Below are 20027 nucleotides of genomic sequence, written 5' to 3' on the forward strand. Positions count from 1 at the left end.
TGGCCCGGGGACATGCCGGTGCTGTGCTGGCAGGTGAGAGACGGGAACGGCCTCTGGCACCTGGGAGCGCACGGAGCTCCTCGGGCTGGGATCGGCACAAGGTCTGCTTCTCTGACCGCGAGCTCTCTGCGGGCACAGCTGGCATGTGGGGCCGGAGCATTGGCGTGTCTCATAGAGAGAATGCTGGCGGTAGAAAATGTGCACCGCCTGTACTCCCTGGGAACGTGCCTGCAGGCTGCTGGAGCTAACAGGTGACCCGGTGTGTGCGAGGTGTCCCTGCCACGGCAGCCAGGGGGAACTGCATGAGCTTTAAGGTACCTTCTAACCCAAAGCGTTTTGTAGTTCTACGATTCTAACAAAACCAAACAACATCTCAGTGTGTGTGTGTGTGTTTTAGATGCCTGTACCTGGTACATATTGTCTGCAGCAGTTGCTGTGCTGTTTGTATACTTGCTTTGTGCAAGAAAAGAATGAAAAGAACATTCTGCTTACTCTGGTGTTCGTGTTGTGTTGGCTGTAAGTCTGGAGATGATTCCGCCGATCCCTGGTGTGAGTAGCTGCTCCTTAGCCTGTGTTTGGGGAGGGATTCAGTGAGATCCCAGCTGCAGACCTTTGAGGGCCACAGTGCGTGGTGGATGAGCTCACTTGTCTCTCCTGACACGCAGATTTTCCTTTACCTCAGCAGGGTCCCTGGAGCAGCTGGGGGACACCACACGTGTGCTTGGCCCTCGCAGGGTTTGGTGCAGTTTGTGGTGGGTGGGTTTGGGTGCTTGTGGCCCTGTGGCACGTGTGCCGGTGTGGGTGCTCATGGCATCGTGGCAGCCGCTCACTGGAGGTTTGGGAGGGCTCAGCAAAAGAGGAGCTGCAGCGTGCGCCATCCCCACTGGGCAGCGTGGGGCAGGCAGGGCCAATGGTCCTGGATGGGGAGGGATGACTTAAACGTGTGCTCCAGGAGCTGCTGGGTGGTGGTGAGAGAAGAAATGTTGGACAAACAGGTGTGCAGGTGCTGTGTTTTCTACCAGTCCTTTCCCCCCACCGAGGGCAGGCTCAGCTCTCAGGTGCATCTGCTGCCAAAGTCCATGTGCTCCCTTCTGAGGCAGCCTCTGTAAGAGCCAGCCTGGAAACAGAGGAAGGGGCAGGATGTATGTTGGAAAATATTAAAACCACATTTTGAAATGTTTAACTTGGGGCTGGAAGCCGTCTTAGGCACAGATGGTTGTGCCAGGCCACCTGAATTCAGGGCCTGTCCTCGGGATCTCTGACTGTGAAAGGTGGCATTTTCATAGGGAAATGTGTGAATGTAACCAAATAATTGAGGACAGAACTGAATTTGTAAAAGAAAAATTACCTTTAAAATGCTAAAAATGTCAGTGTGTTGTAGTGTGTTAGGGACCAGTCACATCCCTGCTGTGGACATGGACAGCCTAGAGTGTCACCTGAGTCTAATACAGCCACAGGAGCTCTGCTCTATCCTTGAGTGTACAGATTATGTGGGGTTTTTTAGAATAAATAAAATCTAGGTCTTTGGTAAATGGATCAGGTGAAGGGTCTGGCAGGTATATATTTTTACACAGAAAATAGCTACTTTGGTACAAAATGTACTTAATGATTCTTCCACACAGGCAATGTTTGAGGCTAATGGTGAAATGCAGATTATAGAGGACTGATTTGGGAACTCAGAGGGGAATTTCTGTACAATGGGTTAAATATAGAAAGGTGGATCTGCAAAAACTCACACCTTTCTGTTTGGATGGGGATTAGCTGGTGTGAAGTGCTCCAGAAAGGAAATCACTTGGTCCCTTGATGTATGTACCCAGCAGACCCTGTCACTGAAACTGCCACTGCTCTCTGAATTACTCACCTGTTATCAGAGGTGAACACCTGTCCTGCAATCACCTGCTTAGGGAAAGTCTCTCACAAAAGCTCTGAGTGCTGCCTTTTCCCAGAACTGAATTCATTTGTGCTTCCCCAGCATTTTTCCTCTGCCATCTCCTGCCAGTCGTGCAGCATGTCTGGAGGGAGGCTGAAGGAGGGTGGGTTTAGTGTAGATACTGAGAAGAAATTCTTGCCTGTGAGGGTGGTGAGGCACTGGCACAGGTTGCCCAGAGAAGCTGTGGCTGCTCCATCCCTGGAAGTGTCCAAGACCAGGTGGGATGGGGCTTGGAGCAACCTGAGGCAGTGGAAGGTGTCCCTGCCCACGGCAGGGGGTGGAACAAGGTGATTTCTAAGGACCCTTCCAACCCAAACCATTCTGTGATTCTGTGATGCTCTTTGTGGACCAAGGGTTTGATTTCTGCCCCCAATTCCGAGCAACCCCCACCCCACCACAAAACCTGCTCTAATGTAACTGTTGGATATTTCAAGATTATTTTTAACTACTAATCCAGTTTTTCATTTTTTGTTGTGGAGACCAAAGATATGTTTAGTGAGATTAAGCATAAACACTTTTGAATTGTGCCCAAACAAAAGCTATGGGAAAATACTGGAATGCAATATTTGCCAAAGGAATAGAGCAGTCTAATATATTATTTCTTGTGTATATTTCGTGGTTTCCTCTTGTTCCAGAGGAATGTTCTGTAGTAAATGGATATTGCATTACTGTCTGCTCCAGCCCAAAGGCAGGCACAATTATATTTAACATCTGGATGAATTAGGCTGAAAACACAGACATCCTCTGGAAAGGAACGTTTTCTGTCTCCTATGTCAAAATAAGAAAGAGCTAATGGCTTTTTATAAAATACCACATTAATTGATATGACTTCATAATCCTTGATTTATATACAAGAAAACAGAAGTCCTAATATTGATTGCCAGTTGTATTTTAGACTGCTGCTATGAGAGACTGGAAAAGTTACATGATTTCCTGAGGGTAGTAAGGTATTAGAAAAATTAATTTGTAGTTAGGAGGAGTGCTGAGAAGGCGAGAGGCCTGGGTTCTGCTCCCACCGTGGGACTCAAATGATTTCATGGTGAGACAGAGTCCTGCTGGTGTGGCAGAATAGAATTGAAGTTTGTAAGATACACTCTGAGGTTCAGGGAGATTGTTTTGTTAGATGGAGCTCCACTTCCACATCTGTGCTTGCTTTCTCTCTGTTTCTCTCGTGTCCCCAGTCTCCTCCTCACTTGTGTTCAGTGTTGGGAAGTTTTCCAGGTACCACAAGCTGATTCCTGTGCTCTCCTGTTCTCAGGGATAATCTAGGTGAGCCAGCTTGACCATGTCACCCTCTGCTCTGGGAAGGTCTGGTGGGATTCTCTATCCCATATTTTACCTGTCGGTATTCCCTAAATGGAAATTACTTTGGGAATGCAGTGAAGAGAGTGTATTTCTATATCTTCATGAGGTTCATAGCACACAGTCTAAAGCTTGCAAAGTTCAGCAAAAAGCTTCTTTGTACATTAAGGGATCAGAGAATGAACTTTTTGTTCCATCTGAAGTCATAATTTAAATTATATAAACAAATATATACCTAAAGAATATATATCCATAATCCCACTTCATTAAGGTGAACTGGACATTGCTCCTTCCCCAGTCACTGCCTCTGGATCCATCCTTGCCTAAAACTGGAGCTGCAGCAGGAATGTTTGTTCTCAATGCAGGTTTGTCTGTGGAAAACATAACTACAGCATGTAGAAATTGGAATCTGCAGTGTTGTTCTGGCAAGGACTCTTGGACTGCAACTACAGAGCCATCCATAAAGCTTCTGAGAATAGTTTTATATTAGAATAAAGCATATGTAGGTGCCAGAAAACCACAATTCTTCAAAGATAAGATGGCTTCAGGACATTTCCCAGCCAGCCAACCCTCACTAGTAAGTTTGAGTGAGCATCAGCTCTCCCAGAGCTCTGATAAAGTTGGAAAAGGCAAATTCTGATCCAGGCAGTGCTGAGAGTACATTGGGTTTGGGATGTGTGGCAGCTGGTGAAGCTGCCTGTAATAAGCACTTGGGTTTTTCTAATTGTAGGCAATTAATAATGAGCATGTTTTTAAAACTGCTTGCACAGATTGTTAACCAACTACCAACTCACAGGATTCTGTACTAAAACTATGTCAGTGGAAGGAGACGTTGAACTGGATTACCCCTATTTATAGGCCAGTTTCTTCTGTTGTGAGCTTGACTTGCTGCCTAAGCTGTGGAAGCTCAGTGCAGCCAGGAGCAGGTCAGGGGGACTATGAGAATTTTAATTTTCCCTAATGTTTCTTGAACAGCCTTGCTGGGAAGCAGTCAACATGGTAGAAATGAGAAAACATCTTTATTATAGGTATTAATTAAATTCTCTTCTATTAATTAGTTAATAATATATGTAGTAATTCTAAAGACATATGTTTAAAAATAAACAGTGTCATTAGATTTTTTTCTTTTTGATTTTTAGTACTTTAAAGTCCATAAATTTTTTATGTTCTTGTGGTGTTTTTGTAGCCTGTAAAAGCACTATGGGGCTAAGTTTGTGGCATCAAATGAACTTGATTAGATTTAAAAAAGAAATAAGGAAAATATGATGACATTAAAAGGGATAAAATGGAAATGGTTGGGAAGAAATGCATACATTTGGGATGAAACTGATTTCTGGCAAAATCCTTTTCTGAGAAGCACTTCTGCAGAGGTAGAAGAAACAGTAAGTGTTTGGTGTTTAATAGAATAGAGACTAATGCTGATGGAAACCAAAAGAATTTTTTAAGGCTGAATAAGGAAAGTCAGGGAATTCGAGGACAATGGAGAGGTATGTAGTGGGTGACTGCTCTAATTAAAAGGTCAGACTCTGTTGGGTGCTCAGAAAAGGTCTCTCATGGGGCTGTGAAGAATTGCCAAACCTCATCTTCCTCATTAATTCCATGGCCAGAGATTGGGCCATAGCTCTCCTCCAAAAGCAGTTTATTTGGGCCATAGCTTTTCGTCACCCAGGAGGCATGTTAGGCAAATGCCAGATGTTCCTGTCCATCAGTGGGATCTCATCCCTTTGGGAAGTGGTGCCGGGAAGGTGTAGGATGGCCCCATTCCGGTACTGTGGCTCCAGCAAAGCTCCCTTGCTGGTCACTAGGGTTCTCTTCCTCCTTAGAGAGCCTGGCATAGCAGGGTGAGGAAGTTCAGGAAGGTTTGTCTGTGCCCCTACACAAAAAAGGGGATACTGAGATGCATTTTTATCATTATTATTATTATTATTATTATTATTACTTTCATCCTTCTCTAAATTTCTCATGACAGTTTGCTAGCTCCAGAAAGCCTCAAGTGTGTATCCATGGGTTTTACTGGAAATGTTTACATTCCTCAAACTATGGTGAAATTTATTTCTGTGCACACAAGGCATAAACCTCCTCTAAATCCCACCTAGGCTCTGTTTTGGGACTGTGTGACACTTTGACTTCCCAGCAGCAGGGTGAGCCTTCCACTGGTCCTGGAAGGCAAATGTGAGATTTTGTCCTTGTGTGTTGATGTACAATATTCCTGATGACCATTACCTACCTGCACAATAGTTCTGGCAATTGCACTAAATGAGAAGAACAGGGATTAGAGTCTTCATAAATCTTAGGAAAATAAGATTAGCAGAAAGTGTGTTTTTTCAGTCAGCCAAAGGCAGTATCATCTGCTATGTCTGCCTTCCTGTTAGAAACCTAAAATCAAAAGCTCAGGGGGATAAAATTGTTGATTATAGGCTAGAAACAAATAATAACAAAGGGAAAGTATCTATTAAAAAGAAAAGGGAGAGAAAGAGAGAAATAGTGAATTTCAGAGATGCTGGGCACAAAGGCAATGCCAGCCACACTTTCCTGAATGTAATATCCTTCCATTTCTCTCACCCTTTCAACAGTCATGTCAAAGTGATGGAATTTGAAGACTTCAGACATTTGTCTGGAATTTTTGGATATTTCACAGTCTGGTCAAAGAAGCAGCTCTTATTTCCAGACATCTCATATCTCAGAGAATGCATCCATGTTGTGCAGGGGAATGGGTTCTGTCCAGGAAGACCTGGATGGAGACCTGGGAACCTGTGCTAGATCACCAACTAGTGACCTCCTGAAGGTTTCTGGGATGCCAGAGTCTGCACCTGACTTCCCTGGCATTCTGGCCTCTCTAGGCTGCCCTGGGAAAGCCAGGAGGATCACCTGCTAAAGCAAGAGTCTCTCAGGTGATCTTTTGGTAGCAATGAGATCTCAGGGTCTGGGGAGCAGATGGGTCAGGTGCTGCAGCCTGTGCAACAGACTGGAATCTGAAGAATTTCAGTTAATATTTACATCCAGTGTTTACCCTTTGATAAGGAGCAGGTCATTCACTAATGTGGACATGACATAATATTGGGAGGTTGTCAAGGTGTTTGCTCTGTGTTTTGCACACTTGTTCTCTTCTGGAGAGCACTTGTGTACTGTAGCTTGATCCAGATCGGCAGCTGTGGCTTTCCCCTTTATTTTCATGAAGCCGTTTGTGTAAAAAGAGCAATTACACAGCAAGAGAGCTAGGAAGGTTTGAACTTTGCTTGTGTTTATTAAGGGAAATTCTCATTCTTGCTTCTGTGATGGAAAGATTGTGTTGGTCACTTCAAGGGAACTCCACAAGTGCACAAGTTATTGCAGACTGTGTTATGTGCAAGGGGCCATTTTTCCTGGGTTGTTGAGGGCAAATCAGAGACTTGATAGAGAGAATACCTGTGTTTCCGATGGGTGATGATTTGCTTGGGCAAGCATTGTATATTAGTGCAGGTGAGTTACAGATCAATCATGGCACCTGGCAAACTCTAAATGAGGTCAAACAAGACCAAACTGTAATTACAATAAATCTTTCCCTTATAAGACAGGTAAGTTGTCACTGACTGTGGTCTGGAGTCACTAGATTTTCTCTGTACAGAGTTAATTTGCCAGACATGAGGCTTGGACATACTGAGTTGGTTGCAAAGAGTTCAAGATTGTGCAATGCAAATCACCTTTCCTTAGAACAGAACAGGTTGATGTGGATGGAGGTTAAGTTAGCCTCTATTTTTAACAACAAAAAACAACAAGCAAACAACTTTGGAACTTCATAGGTTGATAGTGGCTTTATTTCTTCCTTGGGCATGGAGTGGATATACTTCCCTGTATTCTTACACTGTTACTACACTTTCCTTCATCTTTCAGTGGCTTTGGTTCTGATATACTTTAATTTAACATTTTTCTTCTTGCTGTTGGTGGTTTACAATGCAGGTATTGGAAGCAGGACTGGAATGGCATGATACATTCTGGCAAGGTTGTATTCCAGCCTTGCCAGAATGTATCTGAGACCCAGAGACAGGACAGTCCATGAGGGAGCTCTGCCACCTCCCCATGAGAGCAATGATGTCATTGTTCATGTCAGTTGACTTTTAAGGACATTCATGATTTTCTCTTGCATGGGAAAGAGAGGGCAGTTTCCACATAGTACTCTGAACACACTGAGGTAAACGATTCTGCTGCCAGGGTTTAGGAAATACCCTCTTCAAAAGAAATGAGACAAGTTTTCCCTAAGGTGTGTTTCAGTATCAGTCAGAGCTTCTTACCTCAGTATTCTAAAATATTGAAATTATATTTCCTGTTACTTCTGGTATCATCATAAAAACCTGAGTCAAAAATTCTTCTCTGTATTGCCAACTTCACTGTAAATCCCAATGAGGAGCTTGAAACAATGGGGGAAAAGAGATCTTGGGAATGACTGGTATAGACAACCAGGAGAGTCCTGCCATTGATAGACACGAACTAAATCACAACAGTTACTTGGGTTCTACACATTGCTGAGAAAAGTTAGAGCCAAATTCTCATTGTAAATCAGAGTGGCTCCATGGACTTCATGGAACTGTGCCAGCACATCCCAGACAAAGACTTGGCTCCATCTGTTTACAGCACCATCAGCAAGAGCTGCTTGGAGAGGTTCCACTGGGAGAAAAATTTAATTAAAGCAAGGGAGATAAGAATGACAGAGCAATCTGTCTTCTGGATCTCTTGTGGAATGTGGCTCCTGTGGGGTTTGATCCTGTGCACCCTCAGCACCTCCAGGTACCTCTGAGCTCTCCCAGCTGTCACTGCCATGGGCCAGACCTCCAGGGCACTCCTAGGAAATGTAACTGCAGTGGGATACCCCGTGGTACCCTCCCAGTCTGCACTTAGTGTCATTGCAATCATTCAATGCTTTTTTTCCTCAGCGGTTTCAGAAAATCCAAGGTTTTCCTTTCACCAAGTGTCTAAGGTTTTTATTTATTTAAATTCCTCAATACACTATGGTGAAAAGGATGGAGAATGGCATCACCAGCCACTGAGGCTTCCTATTTCCTTTGTGACCCTGTTATTCAGGGACAGACAATTAAATTTCACAACTGTGTTTTAAATCATCTGTAAAGAGGGAGAGAACTCCAGACATCCTTGAGTTGGTGTCTTACTAAAATGTTAAAAAACAAGACAAACACCCAGGGGAAAAAAAAAAAAAAGAAAAAATACAGCAGGCAAATTACCACTTTGTGGTGTTAGGCTGTTTTCATTTCCCAGAATCTAGTTAATTTATTTAGTGTGCCCCACCAGTCCAAGTTTCGTTTATAGATTAACTTGTGTATTTTGGCTCCTATCCATCTCTTCCTTTGGCTCAAAATGAATGATACTAGGACTGTCTTTGAAACAAGGCAGGAATGTGATTTTTTTTTTTTTAATTGAAGAGAAACATCACCCTGAAACCTCTCTTTCTGCCAGCTTTTTGAGGTCCCACCACAGAAATATGATATTGGGAGGACATTTAGTGTCTGGTGAGTTCAACTTTATGAATAACTCAGACATGTAATATTCTGGAGGGATCCAGGCACAGTTTGTGTCTCCTCAGAAAGCCTTTTACTGGAGCAGTTTGTTGATGCTCTTAACAAACTGCTTCAAAAACTAATCAGTTCCTAGAGCTGGTTTAAATGAGAATTACTAAACAAGGTTGCTGGATTGCACCATTCTGGTGCCAAGTTCAGTCTTTTATTTGGGGCTCCTACTGCCTGGGAACAGGTCAGGGGGTTTGAGGCTGGCAGAGGGTCAGGCTGTGGGTGTGAGAATCTCTTGCATGTCTTCTCTTGGCCCAATGGGTTGCTGCTTGTGGAGATCCATGTGTTAAACTAAACCTCTGGGCATCATGCACAGCAATCAGAGAGCAACTGTCGAATGCTGCTGATAAACACAGTTTTTTTTCTAGACTCTGCAAAAACTGTGTATTTGTCATACGTGAACTCTATGCTGGTGCTTTTTCCTAGTGCATCTGGGGGTTTGCAGGGAAGTTCTGAGCTGCAGCCATAAACATTTGGCCATCTTTTAAAATCTGTGACTTGGGACTGACAGAAGAATGTCTCATCAAGATGCTCTGTCAGTCTCAAACACCTTTTTCTAGGACTCTGGGAAAGGTTTTCCAAGATGTGCCAGGAGAATCCTCCCACTGAGTCTTTTTTCACACATTTCTCTTTCTTTTTAGGATCCTCTAGATATAATTGGAATGTAACTATAGAGAAAAATCTTCATTTCTAACAACTCAGTTGTGGACTTTTAATCAGACTTGGATTTCTGGAAATACTACAACATGACTTCAGCTGGGAATGAGATAGAAAGATGGACTCACAGGCAAGGTGGCAGAACTGGGAAGCTGGTAGAGCCTGTGGCCTCTCCTGAAAATGATCATCTTTTGTCAGTGAAGTCAATCAGCAGCATGGACCATCTCCTGCACCTCCCTGGAAGGGCAGACTCTGCTTACAGCTCTTTTTCAGGAGGATCAAACGTTCCAGAGTACCCCACACCATCGTGCCATGGTGAATACTTCAGTGTGCCTCCAGAGCAGGGCCCGTACATGGACTCGGAATATGTGACAGGAATTTGTAATCTCAGTGCTGCACACTCTGCCCTCAGATCCCCCCAGCCGTACAAGGCACCAGACCCGAGCACCCACAACAGCTCCCATAGCTGTGGAATTACTCCTTCCCAAAGGACTTCAAACCAGGGCCCTGCAGCCCTGGCAGCACCCGCACTGTCCCCTCCCTGGTGCCCCCAGAGCTGTAACACCACTCACAGGCACCTGGACAAGTGCAGAGAGAGCCGAGGCTCTGCAGGGCACGCTGAGGGCAGCGTGCAGCCAGCTCCTGGCGTGCAGCACGGCCAGCCAGCAGACAGAGAGGGACCATGGAGTCAGCACTGGGATGCACTTACAGAGAAAGATGTAGGGCCTCATAGGGAAAAGCCTCTGGAAAACAAGGGCCTTTCTTCTGATTTTACAAACGAGGTATCAAAAGTTCAGGTGTTAAAGACAGAGGAAGATGGAGAGTGCAGCCTATCACGACAGCCTGCAAAGAGAAGCAATCCACGCATTTTCAGGAGACCTTCTTCATTCATTTTTCAAGAATATTTAAAGTCAGACTCTGTAATGAATGTCCCCAAAATACCTTCTGTGTATAATTCAGGTCATGCTAACAAAATTCCCAAAGAGATGAACTTCAAATCCTATCAGCAAGCACATTCCAACCCCAGTGCTGTTAATGATACACAGGAAGTCAAACAGTGTCCCAGGGGTGTGTGTAAGCCATGTGCCAGAGAAGCAGCTCTGCCAAGCACTGTGCCAGGGCCCAGCCAGAGGAAAGAGTCCTTGCCCTGTGCTCAGGGCCCACTCCATGCTGAGTGGTATTCAGACATGGATCAGGATGTGTTTGAGGACAGCTTGGAATTAAAATATATGGAGAATGCTCTTCTAAATAAAAATGCTCCCAGGAAGCTGAACAGTTATGCAGACAAAAATCAGTGCTATGATTCTGAAGGAAAAATTATGAGCAATATTAGGGAACTAGACCCAAACCAGCAAAACAAAGTGCAGAGATCACCATTGTCCTTCAGCTGCAAAGCTATGGAAGTGGAGCACTCTCAGTGTGAGGAGTTGGATCAGGGAAGGAGGCAGTGTTGTGATGGCACAAGCCAAATGGCTTTTTTCAGACCAAAGGAAGATGCCACATCTCAGTCATTACGTGAAGTCCAGAAAGAAAACCAGGATAACAACAGCAGTCCTGACCTCAGCACGTGTCTGGAACAAGAGGAACCTCCTGCTCAGAAACACCAGCCTGTATTTCAAACACTGCTCTCAAGACAGCTTCGGGAGGAGCAGGCTGGTGAACAAATAACCAGGCAGGCAACTCCCATGCTTTACTACCTTTTTGCAGGGAGAACCACCAATGTCCTGCACCCCAACAAGGACTCAAGGACCTCACCAAAGGAAATTCCATCAAGCAGCTATGCTGCCTTAGCACAGTGTCTAGAGATACAAAGAGAAGGCCATCAGCTTCAGAGGAGCAGCCACCACCATCAGCGCAGTGCTGATGATCTCCAGCTTCAGAACAAAGATCTCATTTTGAGGAGTCCTGCCTCATTCACAGAAGAGAGTTTCCAGAATGACTACATAGAGAAACTTAAAGTGGCTCAGAAAAAGGTTCTCAAAGAAACCTCCTTTAAAAGAAAAGACTTACAGATGAGTTTGCCTGTCAGACTGAGACAGAAATCCTCTAAAAGGCCATCAGTTGAACACCTTCGGTCTTTCTCATTATCCAGTGCAAGCGAGGATGCCAAACCTGTTCCTTGCTCCCCTTCTCATCTAGAATCCTTGGAAAGTTTCAATAGAAATGAAGAAATAAGGAGGCCACAAAAAGGCCAAGCAGGGGGAAGGAAAAGGGTAACCCAAGAGCAAAAGAAACTCTGTTACTCTGAGCCTGAGAAGCTCAATCACCTAATGGATAAGGAAGTATCATGGAGTCAAGTTAGGGATGAAACCACTGAGCAAGGTACAGTGGCATCCAGGAGAAGGGATCTGGAGAACAGAGGAAAGGTATTTTCCAGTTCAAGTGTCTCCAGGACAGAGCTGAAACAAATCCAGCACAGTGCACTGATCAAATACATGGAACGAAAGATCAGTCAAAGACCGGGGGGTTCACAACACCTCCCACTGAATAAGCCACCCCTGCAGAAGAGGCTGTCAAATCCCAAAGGTCCTCCTGGCCACGTTTCCAACCCAAATGGCAGCAGGAAGATGCAAAATGATGAGGTTTTCTGCCAACTTCTCTCTGAACAAAAATCACCAGATGTTTTCCCTCCTTTGCCTTTTGCTCCCCCACTGAGTGTGACCAGCAGGTGCGACCCCAACCAAGGGGATGGGAGCTGTACCAGCAAGTGTCCATCAGCTGAAAGTCTCCCACAGGCAGGGGGTTCTGCATCTGGGAGAGCTCTTGAGAGACCAAAATCCACTCCCTCTTCCACACAGGTAAGAAACCAGCACCTAAAGGAGGTATAAAGAAAGTCAAGAGGGACTTTGGCACTTGGAAAATGTTTGCAGAGAACACGTGCTGTATGCAGGATGAGGCTGTTTGTGCTCCAGCAGTCATTATTGTTAATGACAGCAGCTTCATTCGAGCCCTATCTGAAAAAAAGGTCATTCTAGGAAGAATTTTATAAACTCTTACCAACCTTTTTTGGCTCCTGAATTTGAAGGACAGTAGCTGTCAATATTGTTGAGAAGAGTAAAGAAGATAAAGGGCCAAAAATTAAATAATTAAACACACCACTAAAATTACCCTACTGAAGAGACTGACAAACTTCCACTAATTCTGAATTTCTGAATTGTTATGAGATTAGAGGTATCTTTTGTTGACAGGTGTTCTTTTGGTTTTCTAGGGGGAAAAAAATTGATGCTACCTAGTAAGAATGTAATAGCAATTTAATTAATAAGAGGTAGACAAAAACACCTCCAAAGATTAAAAACAAAATAACGAACAAAACCCAAACCTTTCCCCCAATAAAAAAACAACAACAAACAAACAAACAAAAAACCACCCAACAAAAAAAAAACTACTAACAAAAAAAAAACTACTAACAAAAAAGCACAAACCCCAGTGAACCTACTTGGAGCTGTACCATCAGCTTCCCTTTCTGGGGATAACAAACATGGGAGTAGAATTGAGCAGCTGCCTCGCCTGAAATGCTGGTTGCCCCAGTGTGCTGTTTTCCCTTCCAGGACACGTGCAGATGTGCCAGAGGTGCAGCAGCACCGTGCCGGCGCTGCGGGAGCTGCCCCGGCACCTCCAGGTAAGGCTGTGGGAGCTGTGCTGGCTGCAGCCCATGTCCCAGCGCTGCTCCCCGCCTTCTCTCTCGGGACCCTTGGTTGTGCATTTGGGAATATTCACCCGTACTGTCTGGGTCAGCCTTTAAAATCCTTTCTACCGCCTGAAGTGCCAGGTGCCCCGAGCAGCTGTCCCTGCTCAGCCGCGCTCCATCAGATCTCTGGGATCACAGCTCCCTCATCCGAGCTCCGGCGAAAACAGCATTTCCAACAGCTCGGAGATGCCCAGTCCTGGAGGAGATGTGTGATCAGGACTGCTGCAAAAGGGGATTTTGGTGTGTTTTCTCAAAGGAAATAAAAAAAACTGCCATTTACACATCACTAATTAGGAAGTTTGTGTTTTAACTCTCCACATTTGCTTTCCAGTTTGAGGAGCACCAAGGGAGATAAACATCTGAAATCTGTCTCAGCAAGGCAGTGATGTTGACTCCTCTGTAGTAAAAGAATTTCCACTCTTTCAAACATATCCCAGTGGTTTCTGGAGACTTGAATGGCTTATGGAAAAAAAAAATTAAATTTTTTCTTAAATTTCCCAGTTCAGCAAGTTAGCATAAAAGTAACTGAAAGTTCCAGACAGAACCATAACATCAGAAACATTTGATCATAGCTCCTAAACAGTCTGCAAAAATATGTTATAGAGGGAATGTCTCAAATAAAAGGAACTGTCTTCTTCCTCACAGTTTCCATGATCCTGAGAAAGATGGACCCAAGAATCATGAACATAATGACATAACTGGATGTGTGTGTGGTCAGGATAAAAAGGAGCAGACTCCTGAAACCCCCATTCCTGTCACAAGAAGTGGAAGCAAGGAGAGTGCTCGAGTGGAGGAGGAATGCAGAACTCAGTCTGTGAGTGGGAATGCTGCACTCAAGCATCCAGAGCAGCAGCATCCTGCAACTTCTCCAGGGCAGGGAATGCATCTCCACACAGCACCAGCTCAGCCTCACCAAGGACACAAACATCCTGCCAAAGGTTTACTTGCCCAGGAAACATCCATGCACAGCAACAACGATGACGTTCCTCTGGAGAGGGAGACACACCTGCCCCAAAGGAGGCTGCAGTCTTCTCAGGACCAGCGATGCCAAGAGCTTGCTATGGAGATCATTGCCAAAGACAGCTCTCTGGTGGACATTCTCATGCCTCATCCTCTTAGAAAAACTGCTTTGGACCTGATGGAGGGTTTGTTTCCTGTTAACATTTCCATGCTGGATAAATCACGCAGGAAAAGGGGAAAGGCACAACATGTTCAGGAGAATGAGTAAGTAGACAAAACCAATTATCTAGCACTTTGGTCTATTTTAATGTATAGATACTATACATACTGGTAGTAAGATGAGCTTGAACACGTTGTTTCATTTTTGCTTCATTAGAAAACATACAGCTTTCTGATTTACTTACCAAGAAATGTCTGAGGCTAAGGGTATATAATGGAAGAAAAGTGGTTCCGTGGATCCTTATTAAAGGGACTCTGACAGACCTAGGCTGCAAATCTTTTCCTCTATATCTTCTAAAAATTTAGAAGATCTCCTGTGGTGAGAAGAGAGGAGAGTGATCCTGAAGTCAAGATGGATAAAACCATGAATTCAGTGTTAGTGAAGAAAACTGTAAGTGTTCGATGTGGGTATTAATTTTCTTTTCCAATAGCAGGAAAAGTCATGGAGATGGACCAGAAGAATGTCCACAATCTGAACATGAAACCGAGCAAAGGAGCAAAGATCCTGCCCCTATGAGAAACCAAGTCCTGAAGAGGAACAGAGACAGCACAAATGAGCTAGATGACATCACATCTAAGAAAGTATGTAGATAACCATCAAAGAACCACTGTTTTTCCATCATGACAAAGAAATTCTTATTAATGTCATTATTACTATGGATATTTTTATCCCAATAACATTTCACAGGTAACTTTGAATCAATTTTTGCCAGTAAGTAAATTACTGGAAAACTGGCATATTGATCATAAGTAGTGGTATTTAAATCCTGCCTGATTTGACTCAGATCTCTCATCTATCATCATTAAAGGTTTCCTTGCACAGCCAGCTCCTATGCAGCAGCAGCAAACTGCCAATTTAACACTCAAATCTAATCTCGAAATCTGTAAAACAAATCAGAACTGGCAGCCTAAATAAGAAATATTCTTTACTTTGAGAGCTGGCAGCAGCTTCTGCACATTCCAGTGTCCAATTAATTCCATACATGCAGAGAATGGGACACAGCTGGACAGTGACAGAAGTATGGAGCTTGGAAGGGCAATTATGTAGCTTTGCACAGTTAGGTGGGCTTTTCCCCTGGACATGCTCCATCTCAGGTAATGACAGTCTGCCTTCCCGAGGCTCCTCCTGCTGTGCGCATTACCTGCTGTCTTACTGCTGCTCCTGTTCATGGTGGCATTGTCCGACTTCCAAAGAAGCTGATGGTGTGCTCCCACTCAAGTCTGGAGGACTTTTCCCATATAATTTCCCTATGAAACAGCCTCCTCTGATTGCTTTTCTACCTAGGCACCGTGGCTTGCTTGAAATGCCCATGGAACTGACTTTTTCTGTGTGTATGATAAGTGAAATTCCAATCAGTTCCTCCAAAGCTTGGTATAGAGCTGGGACTTCATGCTCATGTCTTAGAACAACAGTTCTGTGTAATCATGTTGTAATCTTTATTGCAGTTCCCTTCTGACTGACTGGAAGTTCTCTCAGCCAGAGAATATATCACCAGCTAAGGTGATTACCAGTAATTTGCTTTTCAGAGTTTGAGAATTAAGTACAGCTTAGAAAATATTGCTGCTTTCCGCCCTCCCCCCCCCCCCATTTTTTTTCTTTCCTGTAGCTTAAAGTTATTTTAAAAGTCAAAAATTTGGCAAAGACAATGTGAAGAAAATCCATTCTCTAGAACTGATATGGATTCTCTTTGGCAGTAACAGAGTAACAGTTCCTATGATTTCTTTTTTTTTTTTTTCTTTTTTTCCTTTTTGCAGCTGGAACTCATGGCCAGTCTCCAATCCAGGCTGCAGGCACTGTGGGAGGAACAGGAGCTGGTTCTCTTGGAAGTCAGGGAATGTGCCAAGTGGGGCGAGGAGCTGGAGGTGCTGGTGCGGGACCTCTGCAAGCCCAACGAATTTGACCGCTACATGATGTTCATTGGGGACCTGGAGAAGGTGGTGAGCCTCCTGCTCTGCTTGTCCAGCCGCCTCGCCCGCATCCAGAATGCCATGAGCAGGATGGATGGCAACACAGAACCTGAGGAGAAGGTGAGAGACAACAGAGGTGCTGAATTTGTTTAGTTCACTTCTTTCCAGGTGTGACTTCTTTATGTCTCCAGGGCTGAAGCAGAGCAGGTCCCTGGTGAGGACCAGGTACAGTGCTGGAGCACAGCAGTGCAGAGTGAGCCTGCAGCTGTGTGCTGGGGGCCAACAGCAAAACCTTGAGAGGCTCCAAGCCGGGGAGGGGTGGCCTTTGGACCCTTGGGCTGCTCCCTGTGGAGTAGCTCCAAACCTGTGCTTTTTGTGGGTTTATTTCTCCACTGATAATTTCATTGTGTTAATTACTTCCTTTGGAAATCATATTTCACTAAATGGGTTTGTCCTAGCGAGCAGGAAGGTGTGGTCATAACTTGAGATAAAGCTCACTGTAGTTTATCTCAACTAGCCAGCTTTGATGGAAAATGAGGAATTGTCTCATGTCACCAGGAAATAATTTCAACTCTTGCAAAGTCTCCTTTTTGCTGAAGAAGAAAAGCCAAATTTATCCCAGGAATTATGCTTCCCTGCTATGCTTATTGCTCTAATCATGTTTTTATCAGTACAATACCTGCTGTTATCTCTCTTTTGGAAATTGGAAAAGTATAGAGTTAGAAAAACTGGGATTTTTTGGAGCTGTGTTGCTGCTGACCTGTATCTCTGGAGGTTCATCATAGTTCACACACAGAACACCACTAAAAAGGTCCTTTCATGCAGTGTGACATAGAGAGTCAGGATTCACCTTTTCCACAGTGTCAGTTGTGTTAATGTGACTAATTTTAAACAGTATTACATGCTTACTTTCACTTTATGGTAGGCAGGAAGGGTGTTGTTTCTCTGGTATTACATTTATATTCTTCATAGGAAACACATTTAAATAATTTATTCAAATATTTGAATAAAATGCCTAATAAAGTCTTGGTTAAGTGCCAACAACTTTAGGCATAATAAAGATTTGGTTAAGTGCCAACAACTTTAGGCATAATAAAGATTTGGTTAAGTGCCAACAATTTTTAACAACTTTCTCCCACTAACTGCATTTGCCCTCATGTCAGCAAAACCAGCAATCTCAATCTTTGACTCCATCTTTAGGGTGTCAGTAGTGACCATTGCTCTGTGCTCTATTTATGGACGCTGTCCTGATCCTGAAACAGCACATTTTCCAGAAGTGTAATCCCCATGAAAATTATTACAGCTGAATGAGAATTAGCTCAAGGTGAAAGGTACAAAAATCCTGTAGAACAAGCAAGGCCCAGCTCTTTTAAAGAAGCTTTTGATGAACAGTTACTGTCTACATCACAGTTATTTTATCACACTGATGCCTTTTCGTGGTCTTAAAAAATTAAGAGCTAGATATGGTTAAGTGATAAAGGGTCTTTACCTTGGTATTTAATAAGGATCTTTATGGTGCCCCACTTTGCTTAGGTGGAAGGCAATGCAATGCACACAGACAATAGATGGCATATACAATTTACAGACCTTACAAATTAGCATATCTAACAAAGATGCCCCAATGAGAGGCTTGGATGAATGGTGTGATCTCCCCCCATCCCGAGGAATTCCCCCCTGGATGGGCTAAATCTTAGTTTACAGGATGTGTTCCAGAGAGGACCTTGGTTTCCCAAGACACCGTAGGGTTTTCCGGCCTCCAGCAGCAAGGCATCCAGGTGTTTGGTCTCTTGGCTTAACAGAATACCAGGACTATGCTAAGTTATCAGACTTAAGGAATTACAAGTATGCATGCTAAGAGTACTGAGGATATATAAAAGGTATATAAAAGAAAAGGCAAAAAATCATCTTGGCATCAACACAGACCTTTTAATAGAATCCACTCTATCTTTTTAATATGTCAGTGGCACTCTGGCCACATGCAACACACAAAACACAAAGATGCATACCTTAAAGAGCTTCTAATTGAATGAAGATTGTTACAGAATACTTTAGAATGACCAGAATTTAAAGTATATTGATTTTTTTTTCATGAGGGCAGCATAGGAGAAGTAAACCTTGATGGCATTTATCGTGTCTTTACCTTACAAGCCACAAGAATGAGTAATTCAATTGAGAAAAAACTCAGGTGGAAAGCCCACAAGAGGAAGTAATTAAATTAAATCGACTGTGGCTTCCAAATGAAGAAACGGAGCGTGGCAGGAATGATGGGTTCTCATGGTGTGCTGCTTTGTTTTTTGATTCCATTAGCAATCGCTGAATGAACGGCACAAGCTCTTGTCTCGACAGCGGGAAGATGCAAAGGACCTGAAGGAGAATCTGGACCGGAGAGAACGTGTGGTCTCTGGAATCCTTGCCAAATACCTGACAGAGCAGCAGCTCCAGGACTACCAACACTTTGTTCAAGTCAAGACCTCCTTGCTGATTGAACAGAAAGACCTCGAAGAGCAGATTAAATTTTTCGAAGAACAATTAGAAAATCTCGAGCAAAGCATCCCCATCTAACACCCACCACCAGGCCAGACATTTTTATATGTTATATGTGATGTTTCCCTGGAAATCCACAGGCACTCCCATCCCAGGGCTCAGTTTGGTGGATTCTTCCAATCCTGTTTGTGCCACAGCATTGACAAGTGTTCAGATGGTCTGGGATGCTCCAGGCGCACTCTGGACATGCCCTCCACTTGGACAGGCCAACTGACAGCATCTCACAGTGTGTAGCAAACTGCTTTGTGGACATGACTGATAGGATTCATTGCTCCTATTAACTGAATGTGTATTTCCCCTTCCTCTTGTCTGTCCATCTGTTTCCAGATTGACATCATCTCAATAAAAGAACCATACAAATATTTGCCTCTTGTGGGTGGGTTGAGTGTTTGAAATGAAAAATTATGTGGGTGTTCAGATTTGAATTGGTGATTGCACAAAGCCATAGGAAATGTTATGGACCATTTCAGTGAAACTCCTGCACTCATTTCTACTGTTTATATGTGTGACACAGTAAAAATACACTGTAATGAAAGAAAATAATGACTTCCTTTCTTGGCAGTTGTCACCCATGAGTCTTTCCTGGCTCTGTGTAATCCTGGTATGCTGTTCAGAGGAGGAGTCAGAAAAAGGGTGGTCTTCACTGACATCAAAGAGACAATCAGTGATGTAGCCAGTTTAAATTAATAGTTTTAGGAATCACAAACTCTGAGCTTATTCCTGCACAATCATTTGCAAAGTCCTTGCTGTGCTTTTGAAGAATTTCTTTTTCAAGCAGCACCTTCAGGGGGTTGTTTCTAGGTAATTTTCAATTGTCAGCATGAACAAAAGGCCCGAACATGGGGGGGAAAATTCTGCTGCGGACTGTGCCAGGAGGAGCCAGTGGAAGAGATTAATCAGTTTAAATGAGACTTTATATAAATCCCTTGGCAAAACTCTTTTAAGCCAGTGTTTGCATTGAGTCAAGGCAGTGATGTTGCTGTATTTAAAATCTCAGTGTGTTTTGTTTGCAAGAATTCAGTGAGAACAATATGCAGCCTAAACTACATACCTAGACCATGAATAAGGCAGCCACTAATTAAACTCAGGTTTCTTCCACAGCCAAAACAGATGTTCATTGTGCCATGATGCTGGGCTTTACCAAGAAATGTTTTACTAATGGTGTGTGTCCTGGCTACAGAAAGTATCCCCACCCCTGAGAGAAGCTGTCCTGCTCCTGAGGAATCTTCTCTGGAATTGCATGTCACTGGGCACAAGAACTCTG

The 20027-nt window shown here is 43.8% G+C and overlaps 2 protein-coding genes across 2 annotated transcripts; both read left to right on the forward strand.

The window, feature by feature from the left end:
• Window positions 1-2297: 2297 nt before the first annotated feature.
• On the forward strand, window positions 2298-13901 carry LOC137482974 (protein Shroom1-like). The gene is made up of 4 exons (XM_068205667.1): window positions 2298-3199; window positions 3598-3734; window positions 9429-12242; window positions 13778-13901. The coding sequence occupies exons 3-4, from the start codon at window positions 9534-9536 to the stop codon at window positions 13784-13786; spliced, it is 2718 nt and encodes a 905-aa protein (XP_068061768.1). The 5' UTR covers window positions 2298-3199; window positions 3598-3734; window positions 9429-9533; the 3' UTR covers window positions 13787-13901.
• LOC137482975 (protein Shroom1-like) lies at window positions 13784-18941 on the forward strand. The gene is made up of 4 exons (XM_068205668.1): window positions 13784-14356; window positions 14746-14893; window positions 16067-16339; window positions 18527-18941. The coding sequence occupies exons 1-4, from the start codon at window positions 14013-14015 to the stop codon at window positions 18779-18781; spliced, it is 1020 nt and encodes a 339-aa protein (XP_068061769.1). The 5' UTR covers window positions 13784-14012; the 3' UTR covers window positions 18782-18941.
• Window positions 18942-20027: the final 1086 nt, after the last annotated feature.

The sequence above is a fragment of the Anomalospiza imberbis genome, chromosome 15 (assembly GCF_031753505.1).
Source record: "Anomalospiza imberbis isolate Cuckoo-Finch-1a 21T00152 chromosome 15, ASM3175350v1, whole genome shotgun sequence".
Classification (NCBI taxonomy): domain Eukaryota; kingdom Metazoa; phylum Chordata; class Aves; order Passeriformes; family Viduidae; genus Anomalospiza; species Anomalospiza imberbis.

Excerpts from the sequence above, each read along its gene's own strand:
- LOC137482974 (XM_068205667.1), top strand. The coding sequence starts at position 9,534 with ATGACTTCAGCTGGGAATGAGATAGAAAGATGGACTCACAGGCAAGGT.
- LOC137482975 (XM_068205668.1), top strand. The coding sequence starts at position 14,013 with ATGCATCTCCACACAGCACCAGCTCAGCCTCACCAAGGACACAAACAT. Across the intron at positions 14,357-14,745 it reads CAACATGTTCAGGAGAATGA|GAAAAGTCATGGAGATGGAC; the intron begins GTAAGTAGACAA and ends TTCCAATAGCAG. Across the intron at positions 16,340-18,526 it reads ACACAGAACCTGAGGAGAAG|CAATCGCTGAATGAACGGCA; the intron begins GTGAGAGACAAC and ends TGATTCCATTAG.